Below are 20,894 nucleotides of genomic sequence, written 5' to 3'. Positions count from 1 at the left end.
CTAAATATAGAGTTTAGTTTACTTATTTTTTAAATAAAAACAAATTACAATTTAACTTTTAACATAAATCATCTCTATAATACTCAAAATACGTAGTTTTGAATAAAAGAAATCGCGAGGTATACTTTCTTTGATTAGATATACAATTGTGTAAAAATACAAATAAGATAGATTAATATATATACACAAAATGTAATAATTAAGATCAAATTTTACGACTTAGGCTATCGGTCTAATGTGGAAAGAAATGGCCTTTTCGGGGTATGACAGTTTTCATCTGTTCTTGCACTCGCCGGAGGGGAAGTCTGCGGCATTAGTTCCGACAATCTGTTTCTTTCACTATAAATCTTATTCTGCACAACAATATTTGTTTATTTATATCAGTTGAGAAAAAATGTGTATGCATGTATGAAACTTGCATGTAATTACACACTTGCTATCATAAAAAATTTAATGTAAATTGAATTAACTCGAAAATCAGCTTCCAGTTTATAACAATATAATCAAGTAAAAAGTTAGTGTGTTTATTATTTACATACTTCTATCCGACACTCATCACAAGCATGTAATTAGTTACATGCTATCATCAGAAATTTATGTAGATTGAATTAATTCGAAAATCAACATTCAATATTTAACAATATAATCAAGTAAAAGGCTTATCTGTCTGTTATTTACACACTTTTATTCAACCCTGATCATGAGTTCGGGCATATTGAAAGCATGTAATGTAATTACACACTTGCTATCATCAGAAATTTAATGTTGATTGAATTAACTCGGAAACCGGCTTTCGGTGTCTAACAATATAATCAAGTAAAAAGCTAGTGTGTCTGTTATATTTACACACTTCTATCAGACACACATCGCGAGTTCAGGCATATAGCAAGCATGTACATATGCATGTGTATGCATGTATGAAACTTGCATGTGTATGCATGTATGAAACTTGCATGTACATATCGGACAATAATACTTCTATCCAACACTATCATCAGAAATTTAATGTAAATTGAGTTAACTCGAAAACTAGCTTCCAGCATATAACAGTATAATCAAGTAAAAAGCTAGTGTGTGTTATTTACCTTTAGTGTCAAACTTTGCAATTCTCTTTCAAGTGAGATGACTTTATTCTGGAGTTGTTCAAGTGCCTCTTCAGCAGCCGCAGGGCATATATCAGAAATAGGCATTGTTATACCGGCAGCCTGAAAGTTTGGTTTGAATGAGATAAACGAAATCCGTGATCGTGATAAAAGAAATCCTTAGACATCAATCACCATTGACTTTACCTTTAAAACACTTGTACACAATGCCAGTAACTTGTGCGCTAGTTGCACCCGGTCTTCATCAGACTCCTGTAAATGATTTAAAGATGATTTTAAACAAACTCTTAATACTCTGCTAAGCCTACTATAAAAAGGGCACCTCTAGGGACTAACCCTCAGTTTGTTATTCAAACATTGCTCCTCGTCGAAATTAATGCAAGGGCTTTTCCCGATAGAAGCACGATAATGACTTAGCTCTTCTCTTACACGTGAAAGTACAACCTCTGTTCGCCGCAGCTTGACGCCAAGCTCTTCATTTTGGATTTTTAGCATGTTATTTTCTTCCTAATGCATTGTTCAAAACATAATAAAAATAGATTCAGAATTGGCACTGATTTTGAAGGAGATAGTCCACTAGAGGAAGAAAATGCATAAAAACTTGCCTTAATTTTGGCATGATGATGAATTCGTTGTTGGAGGTTTTGTTGGCCAGATAGTTTCTTTACTTCTCCTTCAAGTTCCAATACCTTTTTTTTGTAGTTTACATTCTCCATCTGCGGATAGTATAGGGAATTAGGTCCAGGAAGCAACTAAAACTGACACTTCACTAAGGATGAATGTACCTGAGAGGTCCTTGTATTATAGGGACTGGATTAAATTAGTCCCTCTTCTATTAAATGGATCAATTTAGTCCTTGTACTACTAAAATAAGTCAAAATTGGAATAGAATTAACATTTACTATTTACCAGAGTTAATATTTTTAAAATTATTATGATTCTGTAAATGAAATTTTTGTTTGGAATTGAACTGCAATTGAAAAAAGTAATTTTCAAAACATTTTTTATAACAATAAATATCAATTCTGTTACAATTTGGACTTATTTGATTCTTTTTACCAGTATAGGGATTAAATTGACTCATTTAATAATAGAGGGACTAATATGATCCAGTCCACAGGACTTTCAAGGTATTTTAACCCTTTATTAAGTACAAAAGTTCAAGATCTTAACCTTGAGCATTTCTTTTTCGGTTTTAAGCAACTGATCTCGCTGACGAACATTCTCCAATGCTACTTGCACTGCAGTTAGCTCAGCTTGTTTTCTATCAATTTCCTCAAGCCACCTGTCAAAATAAGATGCAACAAAACCTGAACATACTGAACAATATGAAATAGCTAATAGGTTGATTAGCCCACATTAACATATCATAAGTTCTATTTGTAAAGTTATGTTTGCTCACCCTTGCCTCTCCTTAACAAATTCATTGAGCTGCTGCTTGAGCTTGACAACCTCGTGATCCTATCGGCATGACATAATTCAAATAAATCTGAACAGATAATAGTGCCCAAAATAATTTCAAAGTACCCCAGAAATCCATACCTTCACTTGAGATTCTAAATTATCAAGTCTAGCCTTCTCTGTTATTTTCTGCACTTGCTGATTATCCAACAATGACTGCATTAAAAGGAAGAGAATAATAAGATAGGAAAATTTGGTTAGACTGTTGTTTTTTTTGCTGGGGGCAGGGTGTATTATTGAAATTCTTCCAATGAGGAAAAAGTAATTTCTTCTTTGATCCGGAAATTCAACATATATTATTCAGTTCCAAGACCCATTGTTAAAATGATGGATATAAGTAAATTTGGTTACCACATAATTGGTCATGTCCAATTTGACTCCCAACAGATCCCGAATCACATCATGGGTCATGCTCTCTGCAGCTGCTAGTCTTGCATTGAGAGAAAATATCTGTGGCAAGTAACATGTTTAGAGAAAGTAATTAGCAAGTGCAAACTCAAAAGCATAGTTGTTGGAACCGAACTGGCCGGTATACTGGCCTGGGTTAAGAGGTCGAATTTATTGAACCAGTTGTGCCGATGGTTAAACCAGGTTTATAACTTTTTAATTTAAACTAGACTGACGGTCAGACCAAGAACCGGTGACCTGACCAGTTCGATCACCCTCCGGTTCCAAAAACCATACTCTAAAGTTTATAAGAAAGTTGTAGAACCAGCATCCATGTGATAAAGCTTACCTCTTTCTGGCGATTTGCTGCTAAGGATTCTAATTCTTCAATGCGCAGCCTTGCAGCAGTAAGATCCTCATCCTTCTCTAATTTCATTTGTTGTGCCAAACCCAAACCAATGCATTTGAATGGGGAACCAGAGCCTCGAGGCTTTGCCATATTTTTCTCTAACTTGTTTGATGAATGACTTTGGGCATTGCTGGCATAACCTTCAGGTTTAACTTGTTCAGCCATGGCTTCCAATGCCTTGAACTGTTTCCAATTTTAATAATTCTTGAAATGGTTAGAAAATCAAGGAAAAATGGCTAGGAAAAAAATGCAGCAGAACAGCTTAATCCAATCAAGAACCTTTAGCATACCTTCTGCTTATACTCCTTTGCCTGGGCTTCGGCATGCACATTTAGTTCAGAAATATGTGTTATGCATTGGGCAATCTGTTGAACAATAATGAAGACTTATCAATAGAAACACAGAACATATCTTGAAAAGCAGAAGCCAAAGACGTCAAGAATTTTTCAGAAAATTGCATTTTCAGGATTATAAGCTCAAGAGAAAGTCAATGATAACTAACTAAACCACATCTAAACAAAAAGGTTTCACCTCTCTATCCTTGTCAGATATGTCAGTTTCAAGAATTTGTATCTGATCAAGTGCTTGTTGAAGATCCTTCGTCTTCTCATCCAAACACCTACAGATAGAAAGAAATCATATATTGCCAATTGGAACAATTTGTCATCATTTAGCAAGGGTATAGGCATTACAAATGAGATAGAATTGGCAAACCTTTTCATGTCTGCATCAGCATTTTTAACATTCTGCATCTGAACTTTTATAGCATCCAGCTCTGATTCTAGCTCCTCTCTTTGTAATCGCTGACGTTCAGCTTCCCCTTTGATAATGTCAACCTAAAACAAGTTTGGGATTTATTAACAGGTTTTTGATAGAAGTAGTACCTTCATACAGCTTTATAATTGTGCGACATCTTACCTTGTTCTCCAATACATTTATAGTACATTCTAGCTCTTCAACAGATCTCTCTAATAGTTTTACCTCAGCTTCCTTCTCTTCAGCATAGGTCTTCTTTGATTCAGCCATCTATCATCAAATTGTATCCATACAATTATAAGATAAGATTATATATTAAAAGGAAACAGAAATAATATTTTACACATTGTTAAAATAGACCGTACCTGTTGAGCTTCCATTGCAATGGCTTCACTTTGTTTCGCCTCAGCCTGTGCCTTTCTAAGCTTTTCTTCCAAGCTAAGCACCTCCATGTGAAGCTCATCTCTTTCGCACGAAACTTCATTTAGATTACTACTCAAGAACTCTATGGTATCTTTCATTTCGGAAAGGGCATTATTCATTTCTGAGATTTCCACCTCTAAGCTCTCAGTGATCTTCTTTCTCTCTGTTAATTCATCTTCAAGAGAACTTTTTACTACCAAGGCATCCTCAAGATGAGATTTCAGCTCCTGATTTTCAGAGTAGAGAAGCTTCAAAGACTCACGTTCGCCTTTAATATCCAACTGAAGACTGGTGACCGTCTCTAGCTTCTCCTGCAGTTGCACTTTGAGCATATGACTATGACTAACAGCCTCGCTAAGTTCACTTGATTTTACAGCAAGCTCGTCTTCTAAAGCCTCCAAAGTAGAAACCATTTCCTCCATTTCATCTTTTTGATCCTTGGTATTAGAAGCAGACTCTTGTAGCAGGCTGAGATCAAATAAAAGACCCTTTAAAACCTCATCTTTCCTTGATAACTCTGCATGAAGATTCATATTTTCAGATTCCAGCTCTTCAGTTCGGTTCTCTAAGAACTCAAACTCTTCTATAAACTTTGATATCCTTTCCTGCTCCACCAATAGTTGCTCTTTCAAACATGCATCTACTTTTGCAAAAATTATTTCTTTCTTTAAACCATCAATGACAGCATAAGCATTGGTAAGCTTTTTTCCGGTGTCTGCTTCCTTCTCGTCCAAATTCTGGAGAAGCAGACAGTTTTCTTTCTGCATCTTTCTTACCTCAATTTGTGCTTCTTCAACTTTTTCTTGTAGAAAAGACAACTCATTGTCCTGCTCCACCAATAGCTGCCCTTTCAAGCATGCATCTAATTTTGCAAAAATCATTTCTTTCTTTAAACCATCAGTGACAGAATAAGCATTGGCAAGCTTTTTTCCAGAGTCAGCTTTCTGCTCCTCCAAATCCTGGAGAAGTAGACAGTTCTCTTTCTTCAACATTCTTAACTCAATCTGTGCTTCTTCAACTTTTTCTTGGAGAAAAGACAACTCACTTTCCCGCTCCACCAATAGCTGCTCTTTCAAACATGCATCTAATTTTGTAAAAGTCATTTCCTTCTTTAAACCATCAAGGACAGCATAAGCATTGGTAAGCTTTTTCCCAGAGTCAGCTAAGTGGACAATCTTTTGTTTCATCTCTGAAGAGAAAATAAGAGACTCAAAGTCTTTTGTACATAAGTCTACCATAGAAATCTCAGCCTGAGATTCCAGCTGCACTTCTTTATCTTTGAGCAGTTGCTCTTGATCAAGAAGGGAAGATACAAAATTTGTGTTACTCAAATCTAATTCCTTCATTAAAACTGCAAGCTGAGATCCCATATAGTTAGACCTTTGCAACATAACTTCCTCTTGAAACTGTAATGCAGATATCTTTTTCTCAAAAGTGACTAATTTGATACTAAGCTCACCAGTTTCCTCTTCCTTCTTTGATATTCGATCAAAACTATTCTTAATATCAGCTAGAAGTTTTCCCTTAATATCTCTACACATTTCAAGCTCTCTTCTTGACCTGGAATTGTGTTCCCTCAAATCAGCTATAACAGCATTTGACTCTGACAATCCATGCTGAAGCAAACCATTTTCTGCATTCAGCCCTGTCAAAGTTTCCAACAAAATTCCCATATGACACAAGTGAAGAACTGACACTGCACAGTCTTTCACAATTATCTCTGACCAGACATCTTCAAGCCATGAGCGTGCTAGCTTCATTGAATCAAACAGAAGAGACTTAAGGCAATGACTATCACAAGCTACAGCCTTGACACTCTGAGAAAAAGCAGTTTGCAGTTCAGTGATGAGACCCTCCAGTTCAGCAACCATAAATCTCGTCTCTGTCAAACTTGAACCAAACTGCTCTTCAAGGTCTTCAAGTTGCTGGTCCTTCACAGTATTAATGGATTGCAAACTTTTAACCTGATTAATTAGTTCATCCCTCTCATTTAGTAGCGCAGTTTCCACTTGCTTCCGCCTCTTGATATCAAGTTTCATTTTTTCATTAGCAATCATGAGCCCATTGATCATAATATCTGCTTCTGTTATGGTATCTTGCGCCTCTTCAAATTTAGCAAGAATACAAGAAGCCTCTGAAGCTTTCTGAGTTGCAATTATCTTTGCATCGCCAACTTCAAGTTCAAGGAACTGCCCAAGAACATTGAAAAAGGAAAATATAAGATTAATTATTATTTAAACTAAAATATGGGTTACTTCTACATATAAGGTAAAAGTAAATGAGAATGTGTTATTGTGATTGTCCACTTGACTAAGCCACTCCACTCTTCTCTTGCAAAGTGCTCTTTTGTTGGCTGATTAGTGGATAAAAAAGCTCTGTGGATGATGAAACGGCCAAACCAACCAAAACAGAGGGATGGCTAGCCTAAAAACTAACGGGCAAGAAAAATCTAACCCTTGCAAATAGTCACCTTTTAAAAACACTCAGAGAGACGTAAACAACATCAGAAATGTTTTTTTCAAGGTTCTAAAATTATACATCTAAACATTTTAAACAATTTACCTCTTTTGTCTGGCACCAATGAGTACAGATTTCTTGCATGGTTTGCTCAACAGTATTTATCTTTTGATGGACAGCTCCAATCTTGACTTCCAACAGCTTTCCGTAGTCATTCATTGCTTCTTCCAGAGCAAGCGCATGTGCTGCAAGGCACTGTAGGCCTTCCTTGCTCTGTTTCTCAGACAACCGAATCTCCTCTTTTTCATTGCATATTCTGGCCATCTCAGCTTGAACCTCTTTCAAGCTTTCCATGGCAGATTCTATTTCCTTTTTCAGAAGAATAATAGTCACATCTCTATTGCACTTGTTCTTGCAAGTGTTTCCAGACTCAATAGTTTTCTCATCACATCGAGATCCATGTAGACTCTCTACAACTTTTAAAGAACAATCAGGTGTACCAGTTTCCTGCCTCTGAAGAGAGTGCAAATTCTTGGCATCTGCCCTTTTGTTTGACTGCAATAACATCCAGGTGGAGTAAAAAAATTGATCACCCATTTCAAAGAATAACTACAACAGAAGTGAATATCTGCAGTGAATGAGCTGTCTATCAGAAACCAAGAGCATTAGCTTACCCGTCTTTCATCCCTGCCATCATTAGAGGCATAAAGGTTTTCTTTAACACTTCTTTCAGGGCTTCTGTCACTATCTCTATGCATGCCCATGTGAGCCCTGAGTGTGGATACACCTGTTCTTAGCTTAGACAGCTCCTCCTGTGTCTTCAGAATGTCATTCTCCACCATATCTTCAAGCTTTTGTTCAATAGCAGCAGCATGCTGCCCCTCCTCAAAAAGCCTTTTCTGGAGATCAGTGCAAACTTCCTCTGACTTTGCAACTTCAATTTTAAGGGAACGAATATGGTTTTCTGCTTCTTCAATCATGGTAGCTTGGTCGATTAGAAGAGCATCCTTACCCTTCAATGCATTGAGATGATTATGGTTTGCCTCTGATAATCTATTCACAAGTACAAAAGCAACAGTTGCACAAGTAGATGCATTTCTTAGGTCATCTTCAGCCATCTTCATTCTGTCCTCAAGTTTAGACAGCTCCTCCTGTGTGTTCAAAAAGTTATTCTCCACCATATCTTCAAGCTTTTGTTCAATAGCAGCAGCACACTGCTCCTCCTCCAGAAGCCTCTTGCGAAGTTCAGTGCAAGCTTCCTCTGACTTTTCAACTTCAGTTTCAAGGGAATGAATACGTGTTTCTGCTTCTTCAATCATGGTAGCTTGGTTGATCAAAAGAGCATCCTTACTCAAGATCGCCTCTGCTGATTCTGCAAGTTGTTCGTCCTTACCCTTCAATGCATTGAGATGATTATGGTTTGCCTCTGATAATCTATTCACAAGTACAAAAGCAACGGTTGCACAAGTAGATGCATTTCTCAGGTCATCTTCAGCCATCTTCATTCTGTCCTTAAGATTAGACAGCTCCTCCTGTGTCTTCAAAATGTCATTCTCCACCATATCTTCAAGCTTTTGTTCAATAGCAGCAGCACGCTGCTCCTCCTCCAGAAGCCTCTGGCTAAGTTCAGTGCAAGCTTCCTCTGACTTTTCAACTTCAGTTTCAAGGGAATGAATATGTTTTTCTGCTTCTTCAATCATGGTAGCTTGGTTGATCAAAAGAGCATCCTTACTCAAGATCGCCTCTGCTGATTCTGCAAGTTGTTCGTCCTTACCCTTCAATGCATTGAGATGATTATGGTTTGCCTCTGATAATCTATTCACAAGTACAAAAGCAACAGATGCACAAGTAGATGCATTTCTCAGGTCATCTTCAGCCATCTTCATTCTGTCCTCAAGCTTTCTAATGATTGATGTTTTTACGTTCAGTTCTTTCTTCAGTAGAACAATTTCTTTCTCTTTTTCATTGCATTCTTGCTGCTGTGCTTCATTAAGAATCAGTGCAGCACCTCTCAAAGACTTCAGCATGCACTCCAGCTCACTTCTTTTATCTGTTGCATCCTCCAGGCATCTTCCAAGCTCTTCAATCAGTAATTCCTTTTCTGAGAGTACTCTGACCACCCTACCAACTTTCTCAGAAATCCAAATCCTTCTCTGTGGAAAAGAACTGGAAAGGAGTTCCAGTTGATTACCAGCATCAACAAGTTCCTCGTGACCATCAGCTAGTATAGTTTCAATCTCAGAACTTAGCAGTTCCCACTCTTCCATTAATGTTCTTAGTTCCCCATCTTTCATTTCAAGCCTTCCAAGTAACTGTTTATTATCCTCAGTCAACATACCTACCTTTTCTTGCAATTCCTTCAACTCAGTTTCTAAAAAGACAGCACCATTTTGAGCCTCCACCTCCTTCAAATGACAATCTTGGATTTGTTGCTGAAGAAGAGTAAGTTCTTCCTGCAAACAGACAATAACCTCAGCAGTTTCAGCTTCAGCCTGCCGACAGATTTCATCCACTTCTTCTTCATTAGATGCCTTAAAAGCACGATCAGTTTGGTACCAGATATTCATCTTTTTGGCATTCTCAAGGGATTCATGCATCCTCTTCAATTTCAGCTGTAGGCTGGATTCTTCACTCTCTATCTTTTTAGGTGGTGCAGCATCTTTAAAAGTTCTACCGGAAAGTTGCTTTTTCAAGGCAGCAATTTCAGCTTCCTGTTCACTCAAAAGCTTTACAAGATCACTTTTGCTTTTCCTCAAGTCCTCCATCTCGTTGATTGAAAAAATTTGTTGGGACTCAAGTGCTTCAATTACAGACTTTGCCTCCTCTAGTTCGCCATTTGCATCCTCGATTTCTTTGTTCAGCATCACAAGTTTGCCTTTTGCCATCTCAAGATCTCTAGTCAAGCAGTCCGCTCTTTCTTCAACTACAGCATGAGATGTTTTCTCTTCTTGAAGAATAATCTTTAGTATATCCAATTCCAACTGCAAATCCATAATTTGTTCCTCACTTGTCATTTTCTGAACTGAACTCATCTCCATTGTTTCCCCATTTCTGTCTGAATCCTGAAATTGATGTTTACCTCTTGTTAGCAAGTAGGTTGCAAAAATAAATGGCAACAAATGGCTGGTCAAATACAACCATTTTGTTAGCAACATAGGTATTACAATCATCCTTAAATCAATAAATAAACTCGGCACCTGTGTGTGTTCTTTTTTCTATCCTAGTTTGAGATCCCATTAGCTAAAACAACAGAAATAGCAAAACAAAAAGTACCTTTACGGCTTTGGAGTTGCCATCTTGATGACAAGCTGAAGACTTGAGGCTATTTAACATAGCATGTAAATTGTTAATTTCTCTGCAGAAGAAGCAAGAGAAAATTACCTCAGAAAGAAAGAAAATGCCTGTTTTAAACATTCAATAATGAAAGACATAGTTTAGCTGAAAAGAAGACCAGATTATCTAACCTACTAAGTTTTGCATTCTCCTCCAAGCAAGAATTAAGGTTGTGCCTGCATTCTTCTAACTCATTGAGAGTGTTTTTTAACTGAAACAATGAACAAAGAACAACATGTAAGCCTCAAAGACTAATCTTAAATGCATATTTCTGCCAAACAATGAACAAACAAACCTCAGACTGTAGGGAGTCATTTTCTTTGCTGATGCGAACAGCCTCCTGCATTTAGAAGAAGAATGAAATAAATCCTAGGTAATCCAATATTCATAAACTTTGAGGCCTCTGTTTCCATTCAAAAAACTAATGTAAAGAAAAACGAACTTGTCCTTCCTCTTGTAGGTTCTCTATACAAACAAGTTTGGGTGATAAAAAGTGTTAAAAATATTATAATAGGTTGTATATAAAGTGAACCTGCAGACGATCATTTGAGCTCGGGCAGCTAAGATGATTAGACTTCCCATCAAGAAATCGCAGCAGCTGCATGTAGAAATTTTGCATTATGCCATTATCCAAAAAAAATCAAACAAAAGAATAACAAGATTTTGGGCCAGAATTAGAAATACCTGATCCCGCAGTTTGGATATTTCGTCCAATAGTATCTCTTTTTCCCCTTCCTCGTAGAATTCTTGAAATCTATAAGTGCCACAAAGAAAATAAATAGAAAAATAATTTGTAGAATATCGGCACTATCAAGTGTTTTTAGAATCTACCTTCTAAGTTGGTCTAAAAGCCTTATATTCTCCAATGCAAAACGAGTTACTTCAGGATTTTTATCAACTTTAGCCTGAAGTAACTGAATCTCTTCAGAGAGTGCTTTATTCTCTTCGAGCAAAAAAGAATCTGCAGGTAATGAGCCACGAACAAGTGATTCCATTCTTTGAATCTTGTCTTCACGAAACCTAAGCATCATTTTACTGCTTCTGGTGTCTTCTTCTCTTTGACGAACCTGTAAAGTACTTGGTGTTGAAAAATTAAGGTAGCAGTTTAAGATAGAACAGAATTGGAAAGTCAGGAGGCACAAAAGAATACCAAACGATTCAGTTGTTCAATCTCTGCTTCAAGCTTTTTGATAGAAGTTTCTGCCTTTTTCTCCCTTCTCAAGGCACCAGCAAGTGTTGCTTCCAAAGAGTTTAACTGCAAAGTTTTCAGAGTTCAAAAGAGCATAAATGTTAATACACTTGATTTGACACTCTGTAAAAGAAATAATAACCACAATTGCAGCACATGCCAGATACCTGCTTAAAGGACATTCTCACAGTGCCTTTGGATTCATATCCCAAATCATCTTCTTCCAGACACATATCATACGTGTTACCATCATCAAGACTTTCTTCCAATTGCACTGTACCAGTGATTGCTGCACCAAAAGACAGGGACCGGGACACATTCTGACGTTTAAGAGCAGAAAGCTCTTCCTGTTTAAGAAAACCAGTTCAGAATATAATTCATATGAATTTCGAAAGAAAAAATAAATACACTATGATGAATGTCCCACACCTTTAGAAGTCGTATCTGGTTTTGTAGTGCAATGACATCTCCAGTGGAATCTTCGTTCACCACAGCCTACACCATCAACAGGAGAAACTTCAATAGTGAAAACTGAAGTATTTTTATACAATATGTGACAACATGCAATAGGAGTAAACTCACGTTGTTTTGTATTAATTTTGCTCGCTGAGCAAACTTTAAAGTGTTAAGCGTTTCAATTGCACAGCTGAAAAAAAAGAGAGAGATAAATAAATGTAAGATAATGGAAGTTAATCAGAATCACCGTAGATATTCGTGTTCAAGTTGGAAGTGTCACAAATAGAAACCAACCAGATAGAAGGGCTGACATTAGCAATTATCATTGTTTTAGAATTTCCACCAAGTGAATCCTGTATCACATTTAAGATCAAACGTTACATCATAAACAGTAACCACAATACATAAAGACAAAGAATAAAAGAGAATCAGAAACTGACCTGAAGAAGAAAGGTGAGCTTTGAGTCTCTATATGGAACATGTCGTTGCTTTCCGTTAGCCACATCCACAAGAATCATAATTACATGACTGCAAATGATAATATGTACTCATAATTTGACTAGCAAGGACTAAAGGTAAAGCAAAGGCGATATATAAAAAAAATCAACATCTGATGAAGAAAAACTGAAATGGTTTTAAGTACCCTAGTGTTGATAGAGATTTATTTATGCTAGCTGCTTCCTTTAAACGCTCACCCTCAGCCCCAGAAGTTTTTTGCCTATAGTAGAATATCAAACAGGAATTTCATTACACAAATACAAGCTAGAACATATATATATAGACACAGGTGCAGAGAGAGAGTTCAATAAACTGGTTTAACCGCACCTTTCTGAACCAGCAAGATCAACCAGGTTTAATCTTGCAAACCGTAAATTAGTTGTGGAATCTTTTTCCCACCTGCTCTCAATAACGCATGTAAAAACACTATGTGAACGACTGCTCTCCCTGTTCATATTTGTTGATGCAACTTTCCTATTTAGAGAACCCTATGCAAAAAAAACATTCAGCGACTTAAAACAATAATATATATAAAATTTAAATAAAATGTAATGAGAGAGTAAGAAGTAGTTTCCTACTACACAAAGTGTTGATAAGGATTGTCACCTGAGATAAAAGCTTCAAAATATCGCTCACGGTCTGAACTTCAAATTCAGTGAGATTTTCCACGTACACTCCTTTCTTAACATCCTCCCTTAGCTAAAAATTAAGAATTACATAATGAAAAATAGCTGGGAAAAAAAATAAATGGCAAAGGTAAAGAAAGTAGTAAACTCACAAGTAAGTTGGTAGCAGAAGGATCAAGAAGATCAGTTATTTGTTCATTGTAAATCTCAAGGAAAGAGCACTTGCAATTGTATTTTAACTTCTCATCTCTTCGGATTTCCTCTTCCTGTGATTAAAGAGATAGAGAATCGTTAAATAAAATGGTTTCCATGCTTATGCATTAAAATTCAAGAAGCTAGCATGAACTTCAGACAATTACAGCTTGAATTCTTGCAAACAAAAACTCAAATATCCGTGGTGTCATTCCCCGTTGTGTACTTGGCTTGACTTCCAAATCTTCAATCTCTCCGAGCATTGTATATGTCTTTCCACTTCCTGTCTGCATGTCCAAACACAGTAATATCAAGATAACTGATATAGTTAAGAAGAAGGGAATAAAATATTTGTTGCTTCAGTGGCTTGAGTCATGAGAGTTGAACTAAGCAACCAATTCCGATCTTTGGAATTTGGATACTGTAGGTTATCATTTTCTTTAGGCTTGTGATAGAAAGGTAAGATGCATGGTGCATATCTTTCCACAATTAGCAATGAGAACAAAAGTTGCCTAACAAACAAAATTACTTTCCTTCAGATAAGATAAGTTTTTTTTCCTAGTTCTCGTCATAGTTTTAGCACATACATACTATTTGAAACTCTGACAATGAAACTTAAGGTACCTGGACAAGGGTGTTACATTATCATGGTATAAGCTCAAAAGAAAAAAACACAAGTTGTAAGGAGCATATGGCACTTGATTACCCAACACTGATGTAGTGATTTCGTTAAATAAGTCTATAATATCACAGGAAACCAAGTTGGGAATTGCACCTATATTTTTCTCACCCACACATGCCGAACTATTACTGCTGGCTACTTTGCTGTTTAGCAATACCAGCTAAAACAAAATGATATGAAATTATGATAACATCCTAAGCTTTAAAGAAAGTACCTGGCCATAGGCAAACATACAGCTATTATAGCCTGATAAGCAATTTTCAACCATTGGCAGACCAGCCATCCTAAAAAGCATTTCCTGCAAAAGATAATGTGAAAAATAGATTACAGAAAAAGAAAATCTTTCTGCATACAAATGTGAATTTGTCTTTAACCAAACCTGGTCTACTGTTTCACATGCCACATGATCAAACGTGAATCTAGTTTCTGGCTGCCCAATCCAAGCGATAGTCTGAGAATTTTCTTGCTTTAAGCATCTGTTATAGCCATTTGTGCTCTTCTCTACTCCATTAAGAGGACGGACACGAATAAGAACCTGAGTAAGTTTTCACATTCATCACCAAAATCAGCAATTTAGTCCAGAATTGTCCTTAATTATCACAATGAACTATAAATTGGGCAATTGAGACAACAGCCATTCCTATTTCTATACAAAAAAAAAAAATCGAAAAATTATGTATAAATTAATGTAAAAATGGATTTTAGGATTATTTACCTGTACATTGTGATCCATCCAAAATGACGGGTCTTCCTTAAGGTCGAAGTGAGGAACTTCAACAGTATTGACAACAGTAACCGGGCCACCAGAAGAACTAGGCACTCCTCTGTACAATGCAGCAAAATTCCCTCCACGCATCCCTCCATTCCCATCAAATTTGTTCCTAAAACCCGAAACCGGAGGCTTACTAACACTCTTTGTTGGCGTACTCTGTGTTGAATTACTCTCCGAATAACAACTCGAAGTTGCCTTCCCTATTCCCCTACTCACCCTTGGTGTCATATTTGTAGTCCCCGCATTACGCGAATCCGATTCAGCTGCTTCATTCTTCGCCCAACCATACCTAGTTTTCGACAAAAACCCATGTTTATCTGGTGTTTTGAGAGGCAATGTCGAATCCGGCAGTTTAGGTTTAGGCTTAGTCGGAGTTCTATCGATTCGGCTTCGAACACTTCCTTCTTGCTCCAGTTTAGGTTTTGTCGTTGGATCTTGAATCGTGTTGAGAGGAGGCCTACTCGATCCGTCATTGCTCTGTTGAGAAGCTAGTGAATCTCTAGGGTTTACTGGAACATTCTCCACTTCCTCGTTCTTGCTTGTGTTTCGCCTCAAGAATTTGAAATCTCTCAACATTCTGCTAAAACAATGTTAGAAAACATAAAAAAAAAATGTGCTGAAAATCCATAAAATAAAAATAAAAATTTCCAAGAATAAAAAGATTAAAATGTGAACCTGAAAGTGGAATTGAAAAACAGAATACGAAATCGATTTCCTGCAATTATGTTCTTGAGATAAGAAAAATAAGATATTAGGGTTTCATTTCATGTCAGATCTTGGAAGATTTTGGTGATGAATTAGCTAAGCTATAAGCTGGTTTCGCTTGTTACTGGATTTTCAGTGAAAGGGGTCCATTTGGATGGGAGGAAAAGGGGATTAAAATTTAAAATGGACGGTGGAGATTGGGTTCTAGATTTTGAAAAATGGACGTTATTGGCGGTTCTTTTATTTGAATTTGCGAATCGCTTTGGGTTATAAAAAGGGGAAAGTACGAGGGTGTAATATGCAATTATGACATAGATTTAAAAATTTTCAACGGCTAAAGTTTCAAATTTGTGGAATTTCTTTTGGTTGTACTTTAGGCCCTGGGGATGAGTTAAACTTTTTTATATACATTCAAATTTTGAATTAAAAGATGCTTAAATTACCAATAATTTTCTATCCTAAAGTGATGGATATTAGGCACTTAAGCATGTTAAATTTTTAGGTCCTTTAAATTATTACAATAGTAATAACATCAACTAAGCTAATACTCATTCAATAATTATTACAACAATGTGATGTAGGCTTGAAAGAAATCAAGTGTCGAATGGTTTAAATGGCATGCAACATATACTATCCGTCCAAGCTCGAAGACTCGCTCGACATTTAGGAGAGTTTGGACAAAAAAATTAGGCTCATTTAAAATATGGGTCAGGCTCAAAGCCTTAGCCCGGCTTGACCTGGCTTGTTTTAAGTTTATAATATTTTATATTATGTTATTTTTATATTGTAAAAATTGAATATCGGTCATGACAATATATCATAAATAAAAGAGAAATAAAAATAAAGAACACATAGATTTTACGTGGAAACTCTTTCAGGTAAAAACCACGGGCAGAGGAGAAGAAAATTCACTTTGTCAAATTCAATTTTTTTTACAAGAGGACTAGACTATGTATATTTATAGGCTTGTAAAACCTTATTCTAATAGGAGTGAAACTCCTTATTCTAATCAATATTAAATAGATGGAATTTAATAAAATTTAAAAAACCTTATTCTAAAATAAAATAAAAGAAGTATAATTCTATAGGGATTTTACTTTTATTTTATTTTACCACTGTGTTTTATTTAAATAAGGATTCTGCTCACTTAATTCTAACAATCTCCACCTTGACACGAATTCTTAATGAACAAGTTCTTCATCGCGAACTATCAACAAACAAGTTCTCCACCTCTACCATAAAACCCCTTAAAGGTTTAACTTCAACAATGAACACCAACCAAGTCTAAGCAATGCTCAAACTTGGTTATAGGAAGTGACTTAGTTATCATATCTGCAGGATTTTCATGAGTACTAATTTTGCTCACAATATATCACCACGAGCAATAATATCACGAACAAAATGATACCGAACATCAATATGTTTTGTTCTCTCATGAAACATTTGATCTTTTGTAAGAAAGATAGCACTGATCGTCGTAAAAAATCGTATTGATTTGAAGGTCTTCATTGAGTTCACTAAAGAGTCCCTTCAACCAAATAGCTTCTTTACAAGCCTCAGTAATCGCCATGTACTCAGCTTCAGTGGTAGACAACGCAACTGTAGTTTGCAAAGTGGCTTTCCAACTGATTGTACAACCTTCAATTGTAAAAATATAACCTATGAGAGATCTTCTTCTATCAATGTCTCCAGTAAAATCAGCATCAACATACCCAATGACTCCATCTCTAGTTCTTCCAAACTGTAAGGAAACATCAGTAGTACCTCTTAAGTATCTTAAAATCCACTGAACTGCTTTTTAATGTTCTTTATTGGGATTCGCCATGTATCTGCTAACTGCACTGACTGCATATGATAAATCTGGACGTGAACAAACCATAGCATACATGAGAGATCTCACTGTACTAGAGTATGTACTCAATCTCATCATCTGATTGTGGAGACAAAACCGATGAAAGTCTAAAATGGGCTGCTAAATGAGTACTAACAGGCTTAGCATTCTGCATATTGAATCTGCAAAGAACTTTCTCAATGTACCCCTTCTGACTTAGGTACAATTTACTTGCTTTTCTATCTCTAAGAATCTCCATACCAAGTATCTTCTTTGCTAGTCCAAAATCTTTCATCTCAAATTCTTCACTTAGTTGGGCTTTGACCTTTCTTATCTCTCATTTATCTTTCGTTGCTATCAACATGTCATCCACATAAAGGAGTAGATACACAAAAGAACCATCACTATTTTTCTTAAAGTAAACACAACTGTCAAAGCTACTTCTTTTAAAATCATGATAAGTCATAAAGGAATCAAACCTCTTGTAGCACTGTCTTGGTGACTGTTTCAAACCGTAAAATGACTTTTTCAGCAAGCAAATATAGTCTTCTTTTTTTGAGACTGTAAAACCCTCTGGTTGTTGCATGTAAATATCCTCCTTAAGTTCTCCATGCAAAAATGCAGTTTTTACACCTAATTACTCAAGCTCCAAATCATGCATGACCACAATACCAAGCAAAGCTCGAATCGAACTATGCTTCACAACTGGAGAGAACACATCTGTGAAGTCCACTCCTGAAATTTGACTGTAACCCTTTGCAACAAGCCTTGCTTTATATCTGGGTTCTTCAACTCTTTGAGTCCCTTATTTCTTTTTAAACACCGATTTACAACGAACAACCTTTTTACCTTTAGGAAGTTTCACAAGATTCCATGTTTTATTTTTGTGGAGTGATTCCATCTCCTCTTGCCTAGCAAACATCCACTTTTCTGAGTCTTCATAACTAACCGTCTCAGAATAATTAGATGGCTCTTGGTTTGCATCTATATCTTCAGCCACATTTAAAGCATAAGCAACTAGATCAACCTCGGCATACTTCTTTGGATGTTTAATTTCCTTTCTAGTTCTGTTTTTGGCAATAGAGTATTGTGGTGAAGAAGCAACTCTATTTTGAATTTTTGTACTAGCTTCAGTAGTCAACTCTATTGTATATTCTGTATTAATCTATGCTCCACCTGCTTTTTGATTTTCTTTATTGGAAGAGTCTTTAAGAGATAATCACAACTTTATAACCATAACTTATACCCTTTTACACCTGCTTTTGATTTTCTGTATTATTTTTGTACTGATTTTCTTTAAGTTAGGTAGCATAGCAGTTTCATCAAAAAACAACATCTCTGCTAATCACAACTTTTCAAATTTCAGGACACTATAACTTATACCCTTTTTACACCAGCTTTATAACCAAGAAAAACACATTTAAAGGATCTCGGTTCCAATTTCCCATTATCAACATGAGCATACGCAGGACAACCAAAGATATTTAAATCAGAATAGTCAGCAGGATTACCAAACCATACCTCTTATGGAGTCTTTTTCTCATTGGCAATGGATGGAGATCGGTTGATCAAAAAACATGCAGTAGAGGTTGCTTCTGCCCAAAATGACTTTGGTAAGTTGGCATTTGACAACATACATCGAAACTTCTCCATGATCGTTCTATCCATTCATTCTGCAATGCCATTTTACTGTGGAGTATGACGAACTGTCAAGTGTCTCGCAATTCCTTCTGACTTGCACAGTTTATTAAACTCATCAAAACAGAACTCTAAGCCATTGTCTGTGCAGAGATATTTTATTCACTTTCCCGTCTGTTTTTCAATCATGGTTTTCCAAGACTTAAATGTGAAAAACACATCGCTTTTCTGCTTCAGGAAGAACGCCCACACTTTTCTGGAAAAATCATCAATAAAAGTTAAAATATAATTAGCTCCACCTCTCGAAGGCACTCTAGATGGCCCCCACAGATTAGAATGAATATGCTCCAACGTTCCTTTTGTGTTATGGATTCCTCTGGTGAATCGAACTCTCTTTTGCTTCCCAAAAACGCAGTGCTCACAGAACTTCAATTTGTAAATTCCTTACCCATCAAGAAGTCCTCTTTTGCTCAATTCTGTCATACCATTCTCACTCATATGCCCTAGGCGCATATGCCAAAGTTTAGTAATATCATCATCTGACAAGGAAGAGGATGCGACAGCTACATCACCCGTAACAGTAGAACCCTGCAAAATATATAACTTGGCAGTCTTTCTCTGCCCTTTCATCACAACGAGGGAACCTTTGAAAATCTTCAAAACCCCACTTTCAGCTGTGTATTTGTACTTGTAATACCCCAAAAATTACTATAGTAAGAAAGTAAGATAATATTCCTGATATAGAAAAATAAGGAAATAAAGTGATAAAAAGGGTAATTTTGAGTTATGTCAACATTGGGAAGTATATTATGACATATTAATTCAAGAAAGGATTAAATCGCAAAAGTGAGAAAAGTTTTTTTTGCCCAAGAGTAAATACTCAAAATTTGAGGGGTTAAAGTGTAAATAAAAAACGTTGAAGGACCAATAGTGTAAATATTTTAATGGTGGAATAATATAGAAACTAAGGAAAATGGATGAATTAGGACCAAATTAAAATGTGAAGAAATTTGAGGGACTAAATTACAATTTTACCAAATTAAGTGATGACTCAATGATAGATTTTAAAATATTATAAAGGGCAAAATGATCAATTAGAGAGAGAATTCTAGAAGGTAATGATGATGTTGGTGATATTTTAATTAATTAATTAGATAAATGTTATTTAGTTAATATTTTATTAAGATTTTTAGTATTATTTTATTATTAAATGATTAATATAAAAGGGAGGAAAGATGAGAATGCATTTCACGTTAGAAGGGAAGAGAAGAAAGAAAGTTTTGCTTTCTTTACAATTTGGTCTTTCCACCAAAAATTTACCATTTTCACCTAGAAATCAAAAGAATTTCCATAGCCATCAAGAGAGAAAGATAACAAGAAGACTATGGGGAGCTAGAATATCAAGTTAGATTCAAGTAATAAAAGCTGGAGAAGAGAGAAAATCAAGTTAAAGGTTGAAACCAATAGGACAAGGTAAGAACATCAAGATTTCAACATATTTTTAAGTGTGATATTATTGAAAAAGTAGGAAAATGATGTTATAGTAGAGTTTTCTTATATAAGGTCTTATGTTTTTGATATATTAGTGAAGGAAAATAAGAGAAAGTGATGGGAAATATTATAGAGAAAGGGAATAAGGGTGTTATAAATTTAGTAATCAACATTTTGCACTAAAACAGTTTTGGACAGCAGCAGTAGGTTAAATTTGAAAAATCACCATAAACCGTGAAAATTGAATTAGAGTATAAATAAAATATGAATTAAATCTTATTGAGTCTAGTTTCTCATAGAAGAAACGGTGTAAGTAATGGACTGTAAATCATGAGATATTATAAATTTTGTGAGACAAGGTCAGAATGAATTCGCGTTCTCCTGTTCTGAATTGGAAAATTCATTAAAAATTGTATAAAAATAATTATGGGTTATAATTTATATTTTTAAAATCCTTAATGAGTCTATTTTCAATAAAAACAAAC

General features: G+C 35.8%; 1 protein-coding gene across 1 annotated transcript; it reads right to left on the bottom strand.

Moving 5' to 3' along the window:
• Positions 1 to 96: 96 nt before the first annotated feature.
• LOC105795266 (kinesin-like protein KIN-12D) lies at positions 97 to 15,650 on the bottom strand. The gene is made up of 38 exons (XM_052628696.1): positions 15,420 to 15,650; positions 14,688 to 15,321; positions 14,352 to 14,507; positions 14,187 to 14,270; positions 13,458 to 13,577; positions 13,251 to 13,364; positions 13,079 to 13,171; positions 12,800 to 12,960; positions 12,618 to 12,692; positions 12,415 to 12,502; positions 12,269 to 12,327; positions 12,101 to 12,164; positions 11,948 to 12,013; positions 11,686 to 11,865; positions 11,480 to 11,584; positions 11,161 to 11,396; positions 11,014 to 11,083; positions 10,862 to 10,927; positions 10,625 to 10,669; positions 10,461 to 10,540; positions 10,270 to 10,351; positions 7,671 to 10,058; positions 7,102 to 7,551; positions 4,482 to 6,728; positions 4,279 to 4,386; positions 4,075 to 4,196; positions 3,892 to 3,979; positions 3,651 to 3,725; positions 3,301 to 3,543; positions 2,916 to 3,014; positions 2,646 to 2,720; positions 2,506 to 2,564; positions 2,277 to 2,388; positions 1,705 to 1,819; positions 1,440 to 1,606; positions 1,290 to 1,355; positions 1,086 to 1,205; positions 97 to 353 (listed from the first exon to the last, which is right to left on the bottom strand). The coding sequence occupies exons 2-38, from the start codon at positions 15,318 to 15,320 to the stop codon at positions 225 to 227; spliced, it is 9,240 nt and encodes a 3,079-aa protein (XP_052484656.1). The 5' UTR covers position 15,321; positions 15,420 to 15,650; the 3' UTR covers positions 97 to 224.
• Between the last annotated feature and the right edge of the window lie 5,244 nt (positions 15,651 to 20,894).

The sequence above is a fragment of the Gossypium raimondii genome, chromosome 3 (genome assembly GCF_025698545.1).
Source record: "Gossypium raimondii isolate GPD5lz chromosome 3, ASM2569854v1, whole genome shotgun sequence".
In the NCBI taxonomy this organism is placed as follows: domain Eukaryota; kingdom Viridiplantae; phylum Streptophyta; class Magnoliopsida; order Malvales; family Malvaceae; genus Gossypium; species Gossypium raimondii.
The sequence above is the reverse complement of the archived record's forward strand: the minus strand, read 5'-3'. Positions and strand labels throughout refer to the sequence as shown.

What these genes read in the sequence shown, in the direction of transcription:
- LOC105795266 (XM_052628696.1), bottom strand. Translation starts at nt 15,320, where the DNA reads ATGTTGAGAGATTTCAAATTCTTGAGGCGAAACACAAGCAAGAACGAG. An exon ending in TATCTGACAAGGATAGAGAG is followed by an intron (nt 3,726 to 3,891) that starts GTGAAACCTTTT and finishes ATTGTTCAACAG; the next exon opens with ATTGCCCAATGCATAACACA. An exon ending in GTTTGAATAACAAACTGAGG is followed by an intron (nt 1,356 to 1,439) that starts GTTAGTCCCTAG and finishes AATCATTTACAG; the next exon opens with GAGTCTGATGAAGACCGGGT.